Source organism: Branchiostoma lanceolatum, chromosome 3 (genome assembly GCF_035083965.1).
Source record: "Branchiostoma lanceolatum isolate klBraLanc5 chromosome 3, klBraLanc5.hap2, whole genome shotgun sequence".
Classification (NCBI taxonomy): Eukaryota; Metazoa; Chordata; class Leptocardii; order Amphioxiformes; family Branchiostomatidae; genus Branchiostoma; species Branchiostoma lanceolatum.
This window is the reverse complement of record NC_089724.1, coordinates 3,053,287-3,074,891: the sequence shown is the minus strand read 5'-3', so window position 1 is coordinate 3,074,891 and position 21,605 is coordinate 3,053,287. Positions and strand designations below refer to the sequence as shown.

Sequence of the window (21,605 nt, the reverse complement as noted above, 5' to 3'; positions counted from 1 at the left end):
GTGCAATTCTGTCACTTTGGTTTCCAGCATTTCCTTTTATCATAAAACATAAATCCAACAACCACAATATTGAACCGGCCCGTGTGGAAAGCTAAACGAGTAATGCAGCCTGGAGACCAGGCATAGTAGGCTGGTAACCAGTCATGGACAGTGGTCTTGAGACCACTAGTAAAGACTAAAGCTGACTGCTGGCAAGACTACATAATGACTACCAGTTTCACAATCTTGAAAGTCAACTTAAAGACAATGTTTATTTGAAAACCCAATACATACATACAATATCCAACATCCACATAACAATAGTGTCTTATTAACAACATTCTAAAACACCAGAACAAAATAAAAATTAAAAAGAAACAAAAAAACTGATGGGTTGAAAGACTCAAATTTCAGAACATTTGATCCCCTTACCAGTATATTATAACTTAGCAGTAATGTTTGTAAAGTCATGATACAGTAAGCCCTTTTTAGCAGTAAATGATTTTGTTCTGAATTAGTAGACTTTACCCCACCAAAATGTATACATGTCAGCTTGCTCCCATGTTGGACTATATTCCATAGTACATGCCTGTCGTTCTGACATTTCGCCCTACGAAATCTAACTTTAAGACGGTCATAATTGTAGTGGAATGTTGTATACAGAGTAACATTACACACAATATGAAAGTTACTCAAGCAACTGGATGGATTTGTATGTAAACAGACTAGCATTCACTACATTTCATCAGTCATGTCCGTGGCTTAAGGATCTGTCGTTCAACATGAATTGAACCAAAAACTTGCTGCCTGAAACATCTGACTTTTTCCAAATTTCATCCAGTTGCTCGAGTAACCGTTATACTGTGTATCTTATACATTACCTGCATGTCTAATCTTCATTGACAAATGGATTATACTACTTGTAGACTTTGAAACAGTTCCCATGTAAGGCACAATGACATGTTTAAATCCTACTGAATTGTTGCTGTTTAGTCTAACACTGAGGATAAGAGATATACTCCAATTTGTGGTACATGTAATTCTTCTGAATAGAGAGATTCATGTAGAAAAAGTCTACAAGTTTATATAGTGCAGATTGATAGCAAAGGCACGGACGGTCCCTTATAACACTATCATAAAATATGCTGTATTTTGTAGCCTCAGCATCAGGCTCCTTGGGCCGTGTTTAGACACTGTCCTTTTTCATGCTGATTATGCACTGTTCTCTGATTGTTACCATTTTCTCCAACAATATTTCATTGAAAACGGCAGGCATCAGAAGACACGTCATATCGACATTATCAAAACAGTCCCTAAGAACCCTGCTACGAGGCTTGCTATTTCCTGTCGCAATGGTTAGTAGTACTAGTAGATTGCTGACATCCTAAGTATATAACTTTTATAAGGCAAGGGTGTACATTATTCTAGCATTCAGTCCCGGATTTACCATTTTAAAAGTTTGGGAGATGAAGTCAATATACTTGGTGTACTTCGTTACATGTACATATCTTTTCATGCCTTACTATCTTAATATGTCCCAGACAAACATGTCAAAGTTAATTATCCAGGGATATGGCTTCTACAAAAAATTTTCTTGTTAACCTGTCTTACTAGTAGGTTAAATAGTAGAGCCCAGCACGGATTGCTTCACTTCACTGTAACTCTTCAGGAGAAAGAGGATTCTTGCTGTAAGGCTTCCGCTGTTTTCTAGCAGGGAATGTTAGTGTACTTAGTATGTTGAATTACCAGGACACAATATCTCCTTTCTTATGTGCAGAATAATGATAACAGTAGAAGGACGTACGTCTCTAACATATCAAAACTTACTACAGTTACAACAAACGTAATAGGTACTTAAGTATTCCAAATATTAGACACTACCTGAACATAAAAACACCTACAGTGGGATATCATACAATGGTGACGAAGAAATTTTACAACGTTATACAAATATAGACACAATTGTACAAGATATCCGCTATTCTAGAAACCCTGACATCATGAAACTGTAACAACAACACGATAAGATAAGCTACAATCCATCATAAAAACTACACCTGGTATAACGAATGATGAACCAAATACATACTGAACATGATATTAAGTACACCTACATGTTCTATTAAGTACAGCAGTAGAAAAGAGATAGCCAGCACTATGAAGTATAAGGTTACAGATTTTAAAAAGTTTTTGGCCCTGGATGTTTTTTCAGATTTCAGACACTTCTCGATTCTTAATGCCAAAACTGCATCGATGTGGAACCTCTGAATGCTGAAACTAAAAAAAAAGATGTCTGTAAGAATTCTAATGTGCTGGCCACCTTTTATATGTAACAACAATATCATCAATGTTACTCACAAAGGTATCAAACTGACAGTAAACTTCATACTTGAACCCTGGCCCTAAGAGTTGTTCTCTGGCTTCCATTAAGCTTTATCAAAATACTAGCCGTGAGTGACTTCTTACACCCAAGTATTGGAGGCAATAACATTTAGATTAGACTGGAAAGTTCTTGTCTATATCAATCCAATCCAGCATAGTGGTTGAGGCCAAAGGTAAAAGTCATTTATGCATGATTGCATGTGACACTGTGCATCCTTGGTGGCCATTCACATTTCCAGCTCCTTTACATGCCCTACTTGTGAGATGACGACTTTCACACTCAATGACCCTGTTGTTTGAAGAAGACTTTTTGGAAACTGGGTTCTGATCATTTAACTCTTTTTGAGTCAGATGGGGTGCATCAAGTTGTGAAAGTGACACAGATCAGATTTGGTTACATGTATATCAACCTTTTTTGATAAAGCTAAGCCTTCTAGGGTGTTGTATTCTGGTCAGCATAAAACCATTTTAAAGTCTTATGTCCCATCCAAAGGACTGTGCCCATTTTCCTTTGAAAATGTAGAACTTGAAGACAATCTAAGCTTATCATCGATACTAAAATCAAGGGCAGTGCTGATATAGTTTTGTTGTATTTTGAGCACCATAAAACAATTTCAGTTGCATTTTCCTTTTAAAATGTAGAACTTGGTGACAATCTAAGGGACATTTCTAAAAATATATTTAAATCTCCTGCCTAAAGTTCTATAAAGAATGTCTTTACACTAGAAGTTTTTGATATTGACTTCAGCTGAAGAATTTATCATTGGTACTACTTTTAAAACACTTCAAAGAAATACCATTTTAATGAGTCATGTGGGGACCTGAATCTATTAGGACTGAGTAAACTAATTTCTCATGCTGAAAATCTTATAAAAAGGCCTTCGAGTTTACTTACTTTTAGTTTTAAATAAGTTTTCTGTATGGGCTTCAGCAGAATTTATCGTTGATACTGAACGCACAGACGGTAATGAAATTGTTTTCTTGTATTTTGTGCATCATAAAACAATTTCAGTTGCATCTATCTTTTAGAACTTGTGAATAACACTGCAAGTAACATTTTTTTTTTAAATCTTACAAAGAAGGCTCTTATGTAAGGTTCTCACGTAGTACCAACTTCAGTAGAATTTATCATCGATACGGAACGCACGGGCGGTGCTAATATCTTGAGGGTCGGTAAAGACCGAGATGCTCTTCCCCTGGTTGATGTCAATGATATGGGAGGTCCAGTCTTATAAAGAAGGCCTTTAAATTCACTTAGACGTTTCTACCGACTTCAGTAGAATTTATCGTCGATACGAAATGCACGGGCCGTGCTGATATCGTTAGGGTCGATAAAGACAGAGATGCTCTTCCCCTGGTTGACGTCAACGATATGGGAGGTCCAGTCGCGGAACCGGCTCTCCCTGTCGTTGAGGGGGGGTTTATCGGCCTTGGGGCGGCTTCTCGTGGGGGACTCCTTTCCGTCGCTGTCCTGGTCGGTATGGGGATGCTCCGCTACTATTCCGGCTAGAAGGGCACACATGAAACAGTTAATACAATGTCAGTAAGTTAATTGTTTGTATGTATGTAGGTACCTAAAGCCTCTCTGAAAATCAATTACCAGCCACTGAGAGAGCCACCCTTGTAAAAGAAAACAGAAGTATAAATAAATAGTACTTCACCCTAATTGAGGTCTGTCTGTGTGTGTGTCTGGAAGTATGAGTCTAAGTGTCTTTCCACATCTAATTAACACAATTCATTCGATGTTGACTAAATCCTTCCAAAATGCAGCGTCAAATCAACATGACCAGCAACAGTCTGAGAATGTTCTTCCATGATTCCAGCTAGAAGGAAACAATGATTAGAACAGTCAATACACTGTCAATACGATGTTGTTTAATTGTCTATGGCTAGTGTTTCTCATCGCTGTTCAGGTCAGTATGTGGATGCTCTGCTATCATTCCAGCTGGAAGGGGACGATGGAATGTGCAATATAGCATACGTCACTTAATATGTAATACTGTAATGCATTTAAGTTCATGTGGATTTTATTTCACGCTAAAGCGAAAATGGAGTGTTCACAGTTTTTTTTTTAAAGTTAGTTGCAGCGCTATAGTCACATTTGTTGTACTGCTACAGTTACTGTATTGGACAAAAATGTCTGTGGTGATTTTAAAGTTTGCGGTGAAACGGTCGCGCTACAAAAACCGCAAACACAAAACCACAGCAAACAGAATCTGCATTTACAGTATAGCCCCCAGTCCATAGAATCCAGATGGGTGCCTCCATAAGAGATTTCCAAGAAACGCAGAACTCATGACAGGTTATACAACTTGTCTTGTGCATTCTTCAGCACCCCAGAAGATATAGTAATAAATTTACCTGTCAAAGACATCTGTTTGCTAATGTGAGTCAGCCAACTATCTCAGATATAAGGTGAGACACAGTAGTGTTAGACGGAATAGATAGAGACGGCGAGGGAGTTACATATAACCTCCATGAAAAATGGTGTGTCTGTGTGTGTGTGTGTCTGTCTGTCTGTTTGTGTTTCCGGACTTTTGCAGTCTGCATAACTCAAGAACCTCTTGATGGATTATGATGATATTTGGCATGTGGGTAGGTGTTGGGAAAACAAAGGTCAAGGTTAATTTTTGGCCCCCTGGTATGTGACCTTGGTACTGCAGCAGAAGTTCTGTTTTTTGTATCTTTTGACCTGGACATGCTATGGTCTTGATTTTTTGGTGGCAGATAGCTTGTGATGCGTTTTGGTCAAAATCTTCCAAGGAGAATAACTGAACAAAGGAACCACGGATTTCCATGATATTTTGTATGTTTTAAGAAAAGGAATTATTGTCGATAAAGTCTCACCTGTCTCCCTCCACTCTGCTGCTGTCCTCAGGTAGATGTACTTGACGGGGTCTGTTCTAATCAGCGACAGTTTCCTGGCGACTGGGAACATCATCTCTTCACTGTGAAAGCACATGGGGAACAGTCAAACAACATGCAGTTGTCATCTCCTTCCAGAGCACCAGGTTCTGGGTTTGAATCCATTCTAGCACTAGTAATTTCCATAAACACATACTGATCTTTTGTCACCTATCTTTCTGTTCAAAAGAAAAAGTAGCATGATGAAAGTTAATCTGTGGCGCTATACATGTATGTAACATCATGGAGAAATTCATGCTCCTTTCTGACACAGGAGAACTTATTTTAGTGCTCACTAAAAGTAGTTGAAATGTATTGAAGCCAATTCTTTTGATGATACAAAATAAACTTAAAGTGTTACCTGCAATGGAGGAACATGTTGTATTGTGGTAGGAAGTAGTGAAAGACTCACCTGCAGTGTAGGAACATGTTGTATTGTGGTAGGAAGTAGTTTGCGCAGGACTTGTTGATAAGGCAGTGCATGATGTCGTCCACCATGCCAAACAAGGACAGCGGAATGAACGTCTCATCCCGTAAGAACTCCGGTCTTAACCGGTCGCACGCCCAGAGCACGATCGTCTTCAACTGGTAGGGACTCACCACCGCAGAACCTGTGGATTGATATGGGAAATAGAACCCATGGTGTACTCAGCTTTTATGTCATGCCTGGGCCTGATACGGGTGTTCCGGACCGTGTGATAACTATCCGGATCACATAGGGTTCGGGAGGGTTATCACACAGGCTTCCATAGAATATTTCGAACGCATTTCGAGCGCGCCGGTTGCGCGGCCGTCGGAAATTCGAATACCGGATTCAGAGTTTGGAATCAATGTTGCTACAGTTTCTTGTTCAAGGACACAAAACTCCCTCAACTTCTGGCGCATTCCGCATTGAGATATGTGTTTTCAAGACTCCTTTTCTTGGGTTGAATCGTACAACTTCAATATTGGCCTATACCAAAACTACCACACTCCAGCTACACTGGCAGTGAACTAAATCCTCCAGACAATCAAAACATTTACATAGCCAAAACCAAAACAAGCAAAGCAACAAATGCCATCCAACTCTGCAGTACAGACTGATGTTTAGGGCTTTGGCAATCACTAACCATCATGGATACTTAGATACTAGTCTTTGAGTTGGATACAAAAATTGATAAACCCTCTTCGTACCTGCGAGTTCTTTCCTGATGACGGAGTGCAGCACGTTGAAGTTGTGCATGAAGACAGGAGGGATGATAACTTACCTGCGAGTTCTTTCCTGATGACAGAGTGCAGCACGTTGAAGTTGTGCATGAAGACAGGAGGGATGATAACTTACCTGCGAGTTCTTTCCTGATGACGGAGTGCAGCACGTTGAAGTTGTGCATGAAGACGGGAGGGATGATAACTTACCTGCGAGTTCTTTCCTGATGACGGAGTGCAGCACGTTGAAGTTGTGCATGAAGACAGGAGGGATGAACTTGGACAGTTCCAGCTCCGCCTGGCAGAACGACAGCCGCCACTCCAGCTCGGGGTTCCCGTCGGCGCAGCACATCGGTAACAGGTGGAACCCACCACTCTCTACCTGCAGAGGGAAAATTTGAAAAGATGATTTTAACATGTACACATTACTACCAGCGGACTAGCCCCCTGCTGAAGATACTGTATTGATGTTTAATACATCTGGTACATGTAAAAAGGTTACTTTCTTCTTACTCTTATCCTTGAGCCCTTCCCCTCCACTTCCAAGAAAAATAAAGGCTCAAGAGAAAGGAGGCACTAACACTTAGTACTGTAACAGATCTCGATCATTCCACAGATTCAATTCAAACCAAGCCAAGACATATAGAAACATAGTTATGACTAATGTTGCATATATGACAGAACGGTATGACTGGTCATGCTCCCCAGGGACGTTTAATAAGCATTTTGTCCTACTGCAGTACTACTCTGAAGGGACAGGTGGGGCTATCACTTAGTTACAGAGATTTCATTCCACCAAGTCACAACGCAAGCCAAGTCAAAGTTATGTCTAATGTTGCGGATATGACAGGACAGTATGACAGGTCACGAACCATTGTAGCAAGTACTAGCAACGCTCTCTGGGGACGTTAAATTGCATTTTGTTCTACTGCAGTACTACTCTGATGGGACAGGTAGTGCTAACACTTAGTAAGAGATTTCATTCCACAGATTTAATGAAAATCAAGCCAAGTCACAGTTACATCAAGTTATGACTAATGTTGTGGATATGACAGAACGATATGACAGGTCACGAACCGGGCTGCCATGCTCTCTGGGGATGTTTAATTGCATTTTGTCCAACTGCAGTACCACTCTGAAGGGACAGGCAGCGCTAACATTTAGTAACAGAGATTTCATCCTACAGATTTAATGAAAATCAAGCCAAGTCACAGTTACATAGTTATGACTAATGTTGTGGATATGACAGAACAGTATGACAGGTCACGAACTACGGCTGCCATGCTTCCAGGGGACGTTTAATTGCATTTTGTCCTACTGCAGTACCACTTTGAAGGGAGAGGTGGCGCTAACACTTAGTAACACAGATTCCATTCCACAATTTTAATCAAAATCAAGCCAAGTCATAGCAACATAGTTATGACTAATGTTAGGGATATGACAGAACTAGATGACAGGTCACGAACCAGGCTGCCATCCTCTCTGACCATGTTTAATTGCATTTTGTCCTACTGCAGTACCACTTTGAAGGGACAGACAGTGCTTACACTTAGTAACAGAGATTTCATTCTAGTCTAAGAGATTTAATCAAAATCAAGCCAAGTCATAGTAATGACTAATGTTGTGGATATGATGGAACGGTATGAAGGGTCATGCACAAACCATGGCAGCAATGCTCTCTGGGGATGTTTAATTACATTTTGTCCTACTGCAGTACAACTCTAAAGGGACAGGCGGCGCTTAGTAACAGAGATTTCATTCCACAGACTTAATGAAAATCAAGCCAAGCCATAGTAATATAGTTATGAATAATGTTGCGGATATGACAGAATGTTATGACAGGTCACGAACTACGGATGCCACACTCTCTGGGGACGTTTGATTGCATTTTGTCCTTCCGTCTCAATTCAACTCACATCGTCCATTAGTACATCCTGCTTGCTTATGCATTACTGTGTGCCGGACTAAAACAATAACATGGTTCGTGTAACTTTAATTTCTCACATTTAGATTATGGTAGTAGTAGACTAACGAAGCTCATGTTTTTAAGAAGAAGCGACATGTTTGAGCCCTCTATTTTCTCTGTTGTTCAGTGTTAACAGCAAAGCTAAAAACATTTGACCTACATGGTGGGCACTCTACTTCATATGCACGTACCTTGCATTTTCCTTGTAATCTTAGTTTTCCAGCGAAAACGAAAGGAAAGCACCTTTTTGTTACATCATCAGTTTTGTGCATGCCATTTGAACATGAAAAAGGTTTGTGAAAGTGAAATTGTTCCGAGTTATTGATTTTCTCCGCCGGTACCTCGCGGGAACATTAAGGAAATGGACGGTGGTGACCTTCAGGACCTGACCTTTGGCTGGTGTTTCTTCCTTTCCAGGCTATGGCATGGTTTTAGGAGGGTCTGCATGGGGGGTACCGACAATGCTTTACGCTGAATTAGAAAGAACACCCTAGACATATCATGCTAAGGCCACAACCATTTTTCTTTAAATTTTAGCAACAAAAAAGTCATGAAAACAGAAGACTTGGGTGAAAACTTGCACCTGACCCTGTTCACCCCCTGAAACTGTGTGCACCAAAGTACATGTACAAACTTTCCTCTGAGATTCTGTTTTCATGTTGATTTTCCAATCAAGCATTTTTTTTAAAAATTCCGTTAACCTAGAAATTAAATTGGTGTGGCCTTACCTACAGGAAATAAAAATAGGCTGCATACGGCTTACGGAAAAGAGCATGCAGGCCCTCTTTTACACTGCCAGGGAACATGGATGGAGACGGTCTGAGTTTCTGGAAGATTGGAAGTAAGAAATAATGGATAGAGTCTGACTCTGAGTCATTAGAGCTCAGGTCTAGGCGGTGGGAAAACTTGCAGAGCTATCAGGGCTCGAAATAGTGGGTGTATGACTGTGCACCCGCATACACCCCAAATTCGACATGTGCACCTAATTTTGGACTGTGCCAGTGCACCTAGATATCTTTATACTATATAGGGCAAAGGTACTCGTGTACACAGAATTCTTGAAAATTAATTAATGTTACACTATAAGAAAAAGCAATATAACTTTTTGCTGTACTTTATTTGATGTACGATGTATTACTTGCTTGAAATCTTAAGTTAGCTACTATATAGAATTAAAGATTGAAGTAGCGTTAACTTTGTAATTAGGTGTTGCTGATATTCAACTTTATTTTATGTGGTGCACCCAAAATTCTTTCTGTGCACCTAATTTCTTTGGTTGTACCTATTTTCAAAAATGACTTTCGAGCCCTGGCAAGGGAAATGGATGGAGACTTTCCAACGGTCCGACTTTCTTGAAGATTGGACGTAAGAAATCGGGCTGAGAAATGGATAGAGTCAGACTCTGAGTCACTAGAGCTCAGGTCCAGGCGGTGGGAAAACTTGTCTTTCTCATTACCATGGCCAAGTTGGCTGGGCAAGGAATTGGGAATCATTCAGGGCTCGAAATTCATTTTGGGGAATTGGTGCACCGGGAATTTAGGAGCACAGAAAGAATTTTGGGTGCACAACATAAAGTAGAATATCTGATTCAACAATACGTATTTACAAACCTTTACTGCATTTCTTAACAACTTCAATCTCAAATTCCATAGCTAACTTCAAAATTTTAAAGTAATACATCAAACGAAGTGCTGTACAACAAAGGTCACATAATGATTACTTTTTCTGATGCTTAAATTTCAAGAATATTAGATGTTTACTAGTGTACAATAGTACCTTTACCCTATAGCATTAAGACACAAACATCTAGGTGCACTCAGGTGCTGAGTGAGTGAGCCATAGTAAAAAATTAGGTGCAGAGCTCCATATTTGGGTGCACAAAGGTGCACATGCACCCACTGCAGTATTTTGGGCCCAGTGGGATGTTAGAAAGCAGGCTGGAAAATGCGTAGAGTCTGAGCCTTTAGACCTCAAGTCTAGACTTTAGGAAATGTCTTCAACTTGCACGGCTATTTCTCTTTACAAATGCATGGCCAAGATGACGGAGCAAGGAACAGAAATCATAAGTGCACCAACACTCAAAAGTCAAAAACTAGGTGCACGGCTCCTTGAAACAATTCTGTAGTACAATAAAGCAGATATTCAGTGTTAAGAATGATCGATTTCTCAGTAAGACTAAGAGTTGACCGTGAACATTTGCACAAACTTCCAAGGTGCACATGCACCCAGTATTTCCAGCCCTGGGACATATCAAGAAATCAGACTGAGAAATGGTCGGAGTCTGAGCCATCAGACCTCAAGTCTAGACTTTAGGAAATGTCTTCAACTTGCACGGCTATGTCTCATTACCTGGCCAAGGCACCTGGACAGGTAATGGGAATGTGCACTCACTGCATTTATTGAAGGTTGGAGTGTGTGGTGTGCCTAATTTCACTGGATGTTTTACAGGAATTTTTACCATTCCAACTTGCCAGAGAAAAATCATGTTAAGCAAAAAAGAACGCCTTTGCAAGGGAGCTCACATGTGTAAGTGAACTTCTATTTCCGTTATAAGGTAATTAATCGAATCTGAATCTAATTGGGTATTTGAAATTTCATACTTACGGTCTGTGTATGTACATGTATAAACTGTTGGTTCAAAAGTCAATATATCTAATCATAGATGTTACTAGAGTAAGTACAGTTTTAAGGTCATTCAAATTTAAACATCTTGTTTGCCCGAATATTCTTTATCAATATGATATCACTCATCATATTGAGATTACTCATATTACTCCTACATACATTTAGCATTGTAAGATTTATGGCAAGAAAATGTTGTCATTTTTCCATGTTCTATGATAAATGAATGATAAAAATATCTGACTCTTTTGCTACCTGTTCCACTGCACATAAATTGTATAGCTTTGTAAGATTTATCATCATGATGGTAAAAACAAATGTCTTTTTTTTTCATATTCCATAATAAATGAATGATAAAAATTTTTGACCCTTCTACTTCCTGTCCCATTTCTGTGATCTGTGGCAGAATTAAAAGCCATGCATGCATCATTAATGAAGGTGGCGTGGGGGCCGCTCATAATCTCCAAGCAGATGTTGGGTTGAACAATTAGGTACCCGACCAAAGTCTCATTTTCCCACCTGGGTGGAATGAGAAGTCATGTAAAGTGCCTTTCCCAAGGGCACAACATCGGTGGCATGTCAGGGGGTTCGAACCCAGGACCTCTGGGTTCTGGGCCAAACACCCTAACCTGGGCCAACATGACGCCAGTTATAATTATAGTTGTCAGGAAAAGTGACAATCTTTTACCCCAACATCTGCTAGGATATCAGGTTACCGACATAACCAGGCCTGAAGTCACTACATTCAGGTATACATTGTACGTATACATTCCATTCAGGTATACATTGTACGTATACACGTATACATGTACTCGGACCTGCGGGAAGCAAACGAAGTTGCGCTGATGACCTCAGGGCTGAGATACATTGCGACAAGCTATGATGATGATGATGTAGCTGGATTATCATTAAAGGCCCACCTACTAAACAAAAATTTTGTTTGGTTTGGTTAATCTATTGAATTTCATGATTTTCTGATTATCCTTCAGCTTTCAGTAAATGTAGAAAATCAAAGTTGGAACCTTGAACTGCGGCAATGACAAGGGCAACTTGTATATTTGTGGTGATTTGAACAGCAATTGCTTTTAGTTGCATACAATTTACATTATAGTTACACATTTGTGAGTTTGGCATATCACAATTATGGACTCCTAGTTCTAGTGCCTAGTAACTACATGTAGAGGTTACCTGAAACATTCTCTTTGAAATTCTGATATAACCAGGCTTTGGAGAAATTCTATAAACAGTTCATTATCATTTTTGACCGAGTAATAGAATATAATTAGGCAACAACGGTTCCACATTAATATGACATTTAGTACTAATCTACAACGCAAGCTAACTAGATTTCTGAAATATACTGCGCATATCCTCTCAATTTGTGCCCAAATCATGACAAATATGTGGCATATGAACGTCATGCCTCAGAAATCATGGTCTGAGCTCCTCCAATCTTCCACTGATGTCAAAGTCAATCTATTTCCACTTTGTGGCAATATTTCTCCACTAACGTAATAAGTTTGTAACAGGGCTCGAAATTCATTTTTGGGAATAGGAGCGTGAACTGGTGCATCTAATTATAACCTTAAGATTTAGGTGCACAGAAAAAAATGGGTACACAGCAAAACCAAAACCTAACAAGAGTTCCGGGACCTCATATCTCCATGAACAATTCTATTGATGCAAATGACTTACACATTTACATAATATATGCTTAATCATAAACACCTTTATTCTTACCTATTTATGAGAGAGAGAGAGAGGGAGAGGGAGAGAGAGGGAGAGAGAGGGAGAGAGAGAGAGAGAGGGGGGAGAGGGAGAGAGAGAAAGAGGGAGAGAGAGATTAGTGGACCCACAGTCAGAAATTTAAACTAGGTGCATATATACATCATATAATATATATACATAATATATATATGCACCAGTATTTCCATCCCTGGTCTCTAATGCACGGCCGCTCTGGTAATCATCAAGCCTGCTTGCAAGGCACAGCCTGTCAGGAAACTTAAATCTAGAGCTTTGAGGCTCAAAATACTCATCTTTTCAATCTGTTGTCTGCAATATTGCAAGTGGTTGGAAATCTAACCTGCAGCTTCGGGAGAAGAAATTGACATGCATACACATGTACGGTAAAGTTGGAAATTTTTTACTGTGGTTTTATTTTAATTTTGTAGTATTTGCAAAATCCAAAATGATGACACTGTGAAGATGGGTTTCAATTGTATTATCCCATCGTTTCAACAGTGATAGAGAACTAAAACACCACAAAAAAATAGTCCTTTTCCTCCTATCACAAATTAAAATAAAATCCGGCTACAACACTAAATGAATTTACAATGCTCATTGACAAGCTTCAGCTCCAGTAACTACAATTTAAGTCTGATAAAATGTTGATTAATATAATAATCATTATATTCTATAGCATTTATTACATGACTAGCTTTGTACATCTTTCTTCAAAAGAACTGATCGATGCATCAAATCTGTATTCTGGTCAGACACTTCAAGAACTCACAGTGGACAACAAAGCTTTAATCTTAACTCTGTGACTCTCCAATATTCACACTCCCTTTATGATTAAGTAATCACTTAGTGTGCTTTCCTGGTCACAACCAACACCGGCCCTGTACATACAATCTGTGAGCCCAGGAAACTCATCATCCCCCAGTAGATCTAGAGATGTGTACCTAAACAAATTTTAGGTACCGTTACAGGTACACGGGTTAAGGTACAGGTCCGGACCTGAACCTGTACCTAAACTACTTGTTCAGAAAATGCTAGATTTTCAATAAAGACAAAAGCATGTTTGAACTGGTAAAAACATAATATTTGACTGTGCTACGTATTATTTTTATGAAAACAAAGATGAAAGTTTGACTCCAGCCATGCAAATGTGTTTTCTGTGCTTTAGAGCACTGCCATGGTAATTTCATAGTAATTATATCTGTCAAAGTGGCCATCCCCTGAGTCAGGTCCAGTACCGATACAGCAGGGTCAGGTATTAATGGACCTGTACCTAATTGATTGTACCTGATACTGTATTGGTACAGTGTACCAGTAAACAGCTCTATCCCCCAGCCTAGCTAGTGAAATACTAATCTGTTCCATTGCCTGCAATATTGGAAGCTGTTGGAAATCTCACCTGCAACTTCAAAACGTTGCCGGCCAAATTGCTGTAAATGTGGAAATGACTGCACAGTACTAGTGTTTTTTTATCTTTGTATTTTTTGCGGTGGTGGTCCAGGAAACTCGTTATCCCCTTGCCAAGGCAATTTCAGGGCTAGTTAATCTTTTGTTGCCTGCAATATTGAAAGCTATTGGAACCAGCGATTTGGAAAAGATACCAAACTCTTGAAAGCTCCTGCTCTGAAGTGCAACGAGTATACCAGGGTGAGTCAACAAATTAAGAACTTTCAATTCATTTGAAAATTTCTATGAAAAAATGAGCTTGTTATATAATACAAAAAATGTAGAACCACTTACATTACTTTTTGACTCACCCTCGTACAATACTTTAATTTGTCTAAGCGACTCTCCTCACGTTAGGAATTACTTAAAAATGGCACTGCAAAAAACTTCTTTCCCTTTCTACCGTGCATGAAAGTCCCAAACAATATAACTCAATTTACACAGCAAAGTTTATCTCCGAGCCCAAGAAATGAGAATGCCTCAGAGAGATTGGATGCGATGCCTTTTTTTAAATGAATTGATTTAAACACATGAAGTCAGAATTACTACAGGGCACTAATAATGGTAGTTGCTCTGTACATGACTGTAGATCTTTTGATCTCTGTGACTTTCCAATTCACACTCCTTCAGTAATCACTGAGTCTGCTTGCGTGGTCACAACCTACACTGGCCCTGCAAACCCAACGCCTTAACTAAAAGAGTTACAGGGCTCGAAATACTGGGTGCATGTGCACCTGTGTGCACCCAAAATAGGAGCTGTGCACCTAATATTTGGCTGTGGGCGCACTGGTGCACCTGGATATTTTCGTACTCTGTAGGGTAAAGGTACTATTGTACACTAGTACAGTCAAACCTGCCCAAGGCGACCACCCGGCGGACCGAGCAAAAACAGTCGCGATGGACAGGTGGTCGCCATGAAGAGGATTCCACTCACATGTTTCCAGGTCGAGGTTTTCAAATACAGTACGTAAATGGATGAAAAATTATGTTAATTTAGACAGCAAGACCCCCACCAGGTTCAATTCTCATTGACAGAAAGATTCTACAAAAATTATGTTTTCCGGTATCGTTGTAAATTGTATATCGCTAACGTTACATCGTGTGCAAATTTTCGTCATAATTTTGACTACAAAACAATGGTCGCCTCGATGATCTCGCAGCGATCTCCCGCGTACACACACACACGCACATCATCGAAGTTTTAAGGCCTAAGACAAATCCCTAGAAAACACCTGCTGGCCCCAGCCTTTTTTGGGGCGCCCACCGCTGGATAAAAGGGTCAAAAAGTTTTCGATCTGACAACTAAAGATGAAAACGGAACGGTCACAATGATTTCGTCGCGCCACGCCGCCTAGCTCTGTGCGACCGCATCGAAAGGTATGAGTCAGTGCAGCAGAACGCACAGCGTCCAATAAAGGTTTGTGAGATTCATGAAAATAAAAAGAAAATGAGGATATTAATTTTCATCAATGACTAGAGTATTTGTCAATGTTCATACACAAATGCATCGTGTTTTAGAAAGGTCAGCGGTACGCCAAATCCGGGCCGCGCAAAAATGCCCAAATCCAAGATGGCGTCGGGACCAAGGACAACATTTCTCGCCCGATGTTTTGCCCGCCGCGAAGTCATTTTTGGGCGGAATGTAGTAAGACACAGACACATTTTTATTGAAAATACAAGAAATAGATAGTAACTTTTGTGAAATCTGACTTTTTGACGCCATGCACTACGTATTCGTTTTGAAAATTGAGTTTAAACCGAACTGAGTTTGCGGTAAACTATAAGATTACGCAAGGAGATTACGATTGGCACAACAACATATCAAACATTTCTCTTTACAATGTTTATAGGGGGAACGTTTTATTAAAACACTTCATGGAGGAATCGATGCTATAACACTGCTATTCCATATATTTTTGTCCTTATTTTGTCCTTTAAAGTCTTGAAAACATTTCCGTGAAATCCGACAGCAAAATGATCTGATGTCATCACACGCTTGAAAATTAGGCGGCCGCCATGGGCAGGGATTGTGCTCTGTGCAGCCCCAATTCGTGGCGGTCGCGGTCGCGTTGGACAGGTGGTCGCCTTGGGCAGGCAGCTTAATGCTTGTGCCTATGGGGAAAATTTTCGGGACCGAGAAAAAGCGGTCGCCATGGCCAGGTGGTCGCGTTGAACAGGTGGTCGCCTAGGCAGGTTTGACTGTATACACAATATTCTTGAAATGGGTCAGAAAAGGCAATATAAGTATAGCTTTTCCTTGTACTTAATCTAATATATTTTGAAGTTAGCTATAGAATTACAGATTGAAGTTCTTGTGTTAAACTTTGCAATCATGTTTTGCTGACATTCAACTTTATTCTATGTGGTGCACCCAAAATTCTTTTTATGCACCTGATTTTTTTGGTAGGGTGCACCAGTGCACCTATTCCCAAAAATGAATTTCGAGCCCTGGAGTTAGGACGGGAAATAAGAAATGGGAGCCCAAGAAAATAATTGAGAGACCAGATCCGATGCTAGGCACGTTCCTCGAGTTAGGAATTAGAGGAAAGCAGGCGCTACATTTTAATTCCGCTGATTCAATCAAGTCGGACCATTAGAAAGGAAACGGCGGGATAACAAGGTTGGGGCGGCTTCAAATTGTTTTTGTCTCTACTGTGACCTTCTCCTGAGCTGATGGGATGATTCTGGAATTATTCTGTTCTGGGCCAGAACTTGTATATCACTTTTTTAAATATCCATCGAGAAAGTTTTTTTTTTAAATTTTGCCAAATTGTTTGTTATTTTTTTAAGGCCACACCAATTTAATCTCTTAGTCAACAGATTTTTATTCAATCTGAAAATAAAAATCTGTTAACCAAGAAATTAAATTGTTGTGGCCTAATCTGTATCATATTACATGTACACTATAATTGTAACCTCATCGCAAAGAAGTGAAGTATTGTTTTTGCCTTGTCTGTCTCTCTGTGTGTGTGTGTGTATGTGTGTGTGTGTGGTTCTGACCAACTAGCAAAGCAGTAGGCCAGGGATAAGGCGGTGAAATTTGCCATCTCTTATTTCTCTATTATTCTTTGACTGAACTAAAGTCTGCCTAAAGTACAAGTCTGGAAGTAAGAAAAATTAGCTGCCTGTACTTTTAAGTGACCACCTGGCCAACGTGTCCCTTAGAATAATGCATGATTTTCCCCTTGACACACCCATTGAATTCTGTCTACGGTGACCACCTGTCCACATAGACCAGATTTTATCCGATCTGGCCTGAGTGGTCTTCTTTGGCAGTTTTGACTGTATCTTGAAGAAAGAAGTCTAAGAATTGATTTATAAGAAGCCTGTTTATAAAAAGTTTAATGACCACCTGTCCACATAGACCAGATTTTACCAGTCCCCTGAGTGGTCTTCCTAAGCAGTTTTTATTGCATGTGACTCAACTGTGATTCATTGAATCATGGTGGGATCGGGTGGCATAATCATAATGGCAGGGTGTTTTTGCCAGAACCCAGAGGTCCAGGGGTTGAACCCTGTCATGTCATCGAACTTGCGCCCTTGGGAAAGGCACTTTACACAACCTACCTCACTTTAAACACCCAGCTGGAAATATGCTGCTTGTTCTGTTCAGTACATTTACCTGGTGTGTTACGAAAAAAGGTGGTTTACCGGGTATGCAATTACAAAGAAACAATATAGCATTAGCATAGGTGTCCCAGTAGTGGACTCCCGTGACCAACCAGGCTTGCGCCGCAGTCCGCCACCCCTTACACCGCACTGTGGGGATCATGTTATACATGATGTTTCCAGGATCCCCCATGCAGACCCTCTAAGTGTCTAACTTACCTCAGCGTTGCCCTTGGAGTCGCAGTAATGGTCACGTGACCACGAGGCTTGCCCTGCCGTCGGCCACCCCTTACATTGCACTGTGGGGATCATGTTATACACATGCATGTTCCAGGATCCCCCCATTCAGACCCCCTAAGAGTGTTACTTACCTCAGCGTTGGCCTTGGAGTCCCAGTAGTGATCCCGTGACCACCAGGCCTGCGCTGCCGTCGGCCATCCCTTACATCGCACCGTGGGGATCATATTATACACGATGTCGCACGCATCACCCCCCTCCACGCAAATGGTGATGGCCGGGCCATTCAGCTCCAACGTCATCGAGTGCCCCGGCATGGGCGTCGCCTCGTTCGCGACCGCGGAGACCGCCTTGAAGAACCAATCGCACACCTTCTCCGACGAGAGGTAGGTGTACGTGTTCCCGCCGCTCTCGTGTTCGACCTGGCAGTCTCGCCACTTGTACTGGTCCACGCCATCCAGTAACCGTATCCCGCCGTGCATCGGCCGGCCGATCATGTAGTCGAACATGTCGAACGAGTCCTCGGCGTTGAGCTCCATGATGGGGATGATGACCACGTACGCCGGCGTGGACTCCTTACCGTGGAGGTAGTGCGGGCGGAACTGCGAAGGCTGCATGTCCAACACACCCTCGAAGGTGTTGTCTCGGAGGAAGAGGAAGTCTTTGGGGAGGGGAAACCTGCGGTCATACTTATGGACAAGCCTGGAAAGGAGATGAGAAATATCACATGTCAATTTAACGGTCCCAAATTTGCAGTTCAATTATCGTACATGAGACTGCCTCTACATAAAGGTAGTGCGAGCGTAACTGCAACAGCTGCATGTTTAACACACCCTCGAAGGTGTTGTCTCGGAGGAACAGGAAGTCCTTGGGGAGGGGAAACCTGCGGTCATACTTGTGGACAAGCCTGCAAACAAAAGGAGAACATGACTTGAGTTTAAGCTTGAGTTTAAGCTGTATCTAGTAAAGTCGAAAAGGCGATGGCTGCATGTCCAACACGCCCTCGAAGGTGTTGTCTCGGAGGAACAGGAAGTCCTTGGGGAGAGGAAACCTGCGGTCATACTTGTGGACAAGCCTGCAAAGGAAACAAGAATATCAGTCCCAAGTTTACATGTACAGTAAAACAAGTACAAGTGACAACCAGTGGCTAATGTGACCACTATTTGGTGGTCTAAAAAGGCCCTCAAAGGTGTTGTCTCACAGGAAGAGGAAGTCTTTAGGGAGGGGAAACCTTCGATCATTCTTGTGGACAAGCCTGGAAACAAAAGGAGAACATGACTTGAGTCTGTGCTGTGTCTTGGTTATATTTTGTCTGCCCCTTTTTCATATCGTGTCTGACCCTTACCTCCTCCCCTATCATGACTTCAATGTAGCAGTCGGCAGGTCGATTTGAGCTTCTCATGAATAATCTTCTAAACTAGTCCTTGGGCAGGAGAAACTTGTGTTCGTATTTGTGAACAAGCCTGCGTAGGGGAACGAGAATATTGGTTGAGTTTGTTTTTTTACATGTATGAGTCACACCTGTACAAGTAACCACCTGGCCAATGTGACCACTTTTTGGTGGTCCCTTCGATAATTTATCGCATGGACATAAGCATTAAAAATCATGTCTATAGTGACCACCTCTCTATACCTGACTAAGATATTTCATTGGTCCCCCGAGTGGTCTTCTTGGTCATGTGACTCAACTGTGATTCAGACTGGTCAACTTGGGGATCGGCAATTGAATCATCACCATTTAAGGGCTTAGATTATAACTAAAATCAGTAAAAATGTCAAATTCATTATGAACTTAATGAAGTCATGATTTCTTTTCGGGTCAACCCTTTTCCCCAATTTGTTTGTCCAGCTCAGTAATGTTTACTCTCTCAATAATACTGCATTGTTTACTTTGAGTCAGGTATTAAAGGGTCCCTGCCCTATCCTTAGAATGTCTCAGTAGCTCAACTGGTAGCAGCCTCACAGTTGAGCTCCTGGTTCCAATTAGTTGCTAACTGGGAGACTGCAGTTCAATCCTGGGTCAGTGTTCAAGGAGGTGCCTAGAGCACATTGATGAAAGGAAAAGGGCTAGCAACCCCTCCCTGTAAAGATACACCCTGCTGCTGAAACAACCAGGAAACTTGCTGCCCTTATTATGCCCCTATGTGCCACTACTACTACTAGTGAACTGTAACAACTTGGGTTCAAGCGCCACTAACTGACCAGTCTAACTGGTCTGGACCGTTTAGCCTAGCGGTTAGTGTGTGCGGTTTGTGTGCTGGCGGGCCCGGGTTCAATCCCTGGGAGCCAAGAGACTGTACTACTCGCCTCTAAGTCTAACCTTCAGCAACAGGTGGTCGACCACCTGTGAAAAACGCACAACTCCTAATCCTGCAGGGTACCCTAACACCGCCATGCACATAACATCTGCCATGAATTTAAAGGGATCACCTACTAATACAGCATTTATAATCCCAGGGGTACGAACACTTCAGATATCCAGGTGTTCAAGACACTTTGATTGACAAGGCCTCAATAACACTGTTATTCCAATGTGGCACGGGCAATATGTTGGACCCGAGTGTCCTGCATTATATCTATAGTACCAGATAGTATCGGGAAGCCTTCCTGTGATTTTCTGGGTATTTAACGTTAGGGGTGTAAACTTCTCAAATTGCAGGTAGAGGGTCGGCGCCGAGGGGGGTAAAAGATCATGAAGGGACAGTCTCTGTACATAAGGAACTGGACCTGCGTCTTCTGTGTAATCTTAAGACATTTAAGACAAGTCAAGTTGGTCTCTCTACAGACTTAAATCCAAGTGGACGATTGGCACAAATTAGATACTGAAACCGGACAGACCGGATATAATTATTTGCAGAACATATTTCGTTGGGATCCCACGAAAACACTGTCGAAGTTGAAAGCAGTTTTGGCTTCTTTGTGTGACTAGAAAGTGACCTATAGGGCTCTTTGCATCTAGAATTTACGCAAGCCCGGCCAGAAAAAGACACCACAACACAGCTGTAACTGTAAGTGCACAACCCGGACCACCCACACCAGCGGCTCACGTACCTGAGCAAGTTCTCCATGAATTCTCTGGTCGCCTCCTCCCCGCCTTTCGTCCGGCAAACCTTGGCCATGTGCTGCTGATAGCGCTTGAAATACGCCACCAAGTTCCTTATTTCCTCGTGCTCGATCCCCGACCGAAAGTCCAGCGGTTCCCACTCTTCCGACGCCGCCATGCCGTCTTGTTTCCCGAAGGAAGTCGTAAGTCTCTCCCGTCTTCTCCCGTTCACAATATGGAGGTTGTTTCTCTGCTGATTTGAATGACAAAAGGCGTGACCTCCCGTGACCTCTCGGCAAGCTGAGCACCTGCCGAAACTACAGTACTACCGCTGGACAGCGCCTCCTGGCGGGTTTTGTGTGAAATGTCTTCATCGTGTCATTTCTTTCATTCATAAAATTCATCTTGTTGAATCATTACAGCCGGTAGGTAACGTTGGGTAACATAAATTCGGGATTTTTCCGATAATGGTTGACTGAAATCAATCTA

The 21,605-nt window shown here is 41.4% G+C and overlaps 1 protein-coding gene across 3 annotated transcripts; it reads right to left on the bottom strand.

Moving 5' to 3' along the window:
- Window positions 1-225: 225 nt before the first annotated feature.
- On the bottom strand, window positions 226-21,389 carry LOC136429725 (nucleotidyltransferase MB21D2-like). Of its 3 annotated transcripts, none has more exons than XM_066419670.1 (7): window positions 21,125-21,389; window positions 19,125-19,148; window positions 18,208-18,751; window positions 6,661-6,832; window positions 5,678-5,876; window positions 5,209-5,309; window positions 226-3,867 (listed from the first exon to the last, which is right to left on the bottom strand). In XM_066419670.1, exons 1-7 carry the CDS (start codon window positions 21,292-21,294, stop codon window positions 3,635-3,637), a joined length of 1,443 nt encoding a protein of 480 aa, XP_066275767.1. In that variant the 5' UTR covers window positions 21,295-21,389; the 3' UTR covers window positions 226-3,634. The 3 variants fall into 3 exon arrangements, with proteins under 3 accessions (XP_066275767.1, XP_066275769.1, XP_066275768.1); XM_066419672.1 differs by lacking the exon at window positions 19,125-19,148 and adding an exon at window positions 18,957-18,980; XM_066419671.1 differs by lacking the exon at window positions 19,125-19,148 and having other exon boundaries at window positions 18,208-18,775.
- Window positions 21,390-21,605: the final 216 nt, after the last annotated feature.

Bases quoted from the DNA above. Each gene is read 5' to 3' on its own strand.
- LOC136429725 (XM_066419670.1), bottom strand. From the start codon at position 21,294: ATGGCGGCGTCGGAAGAGTGGGAACCGCTGGACTTTCGGTCGGGGATC. The intron at 18,752-19,124 runs GTTTCCTCTCCC...GTATGACCGCAG, and splicing joins GTCCACAAGTATGACCGCAG to GTTTCCCCTCCCCAAAGACT. The intron at 6,833-18,207 runs GTAAGTAACACT...TTCCCTCTGCAG, and splicing joins ACTCCAAGGCCAACGCTGAG to GTAGAGAGTGGTGGGTTCCA.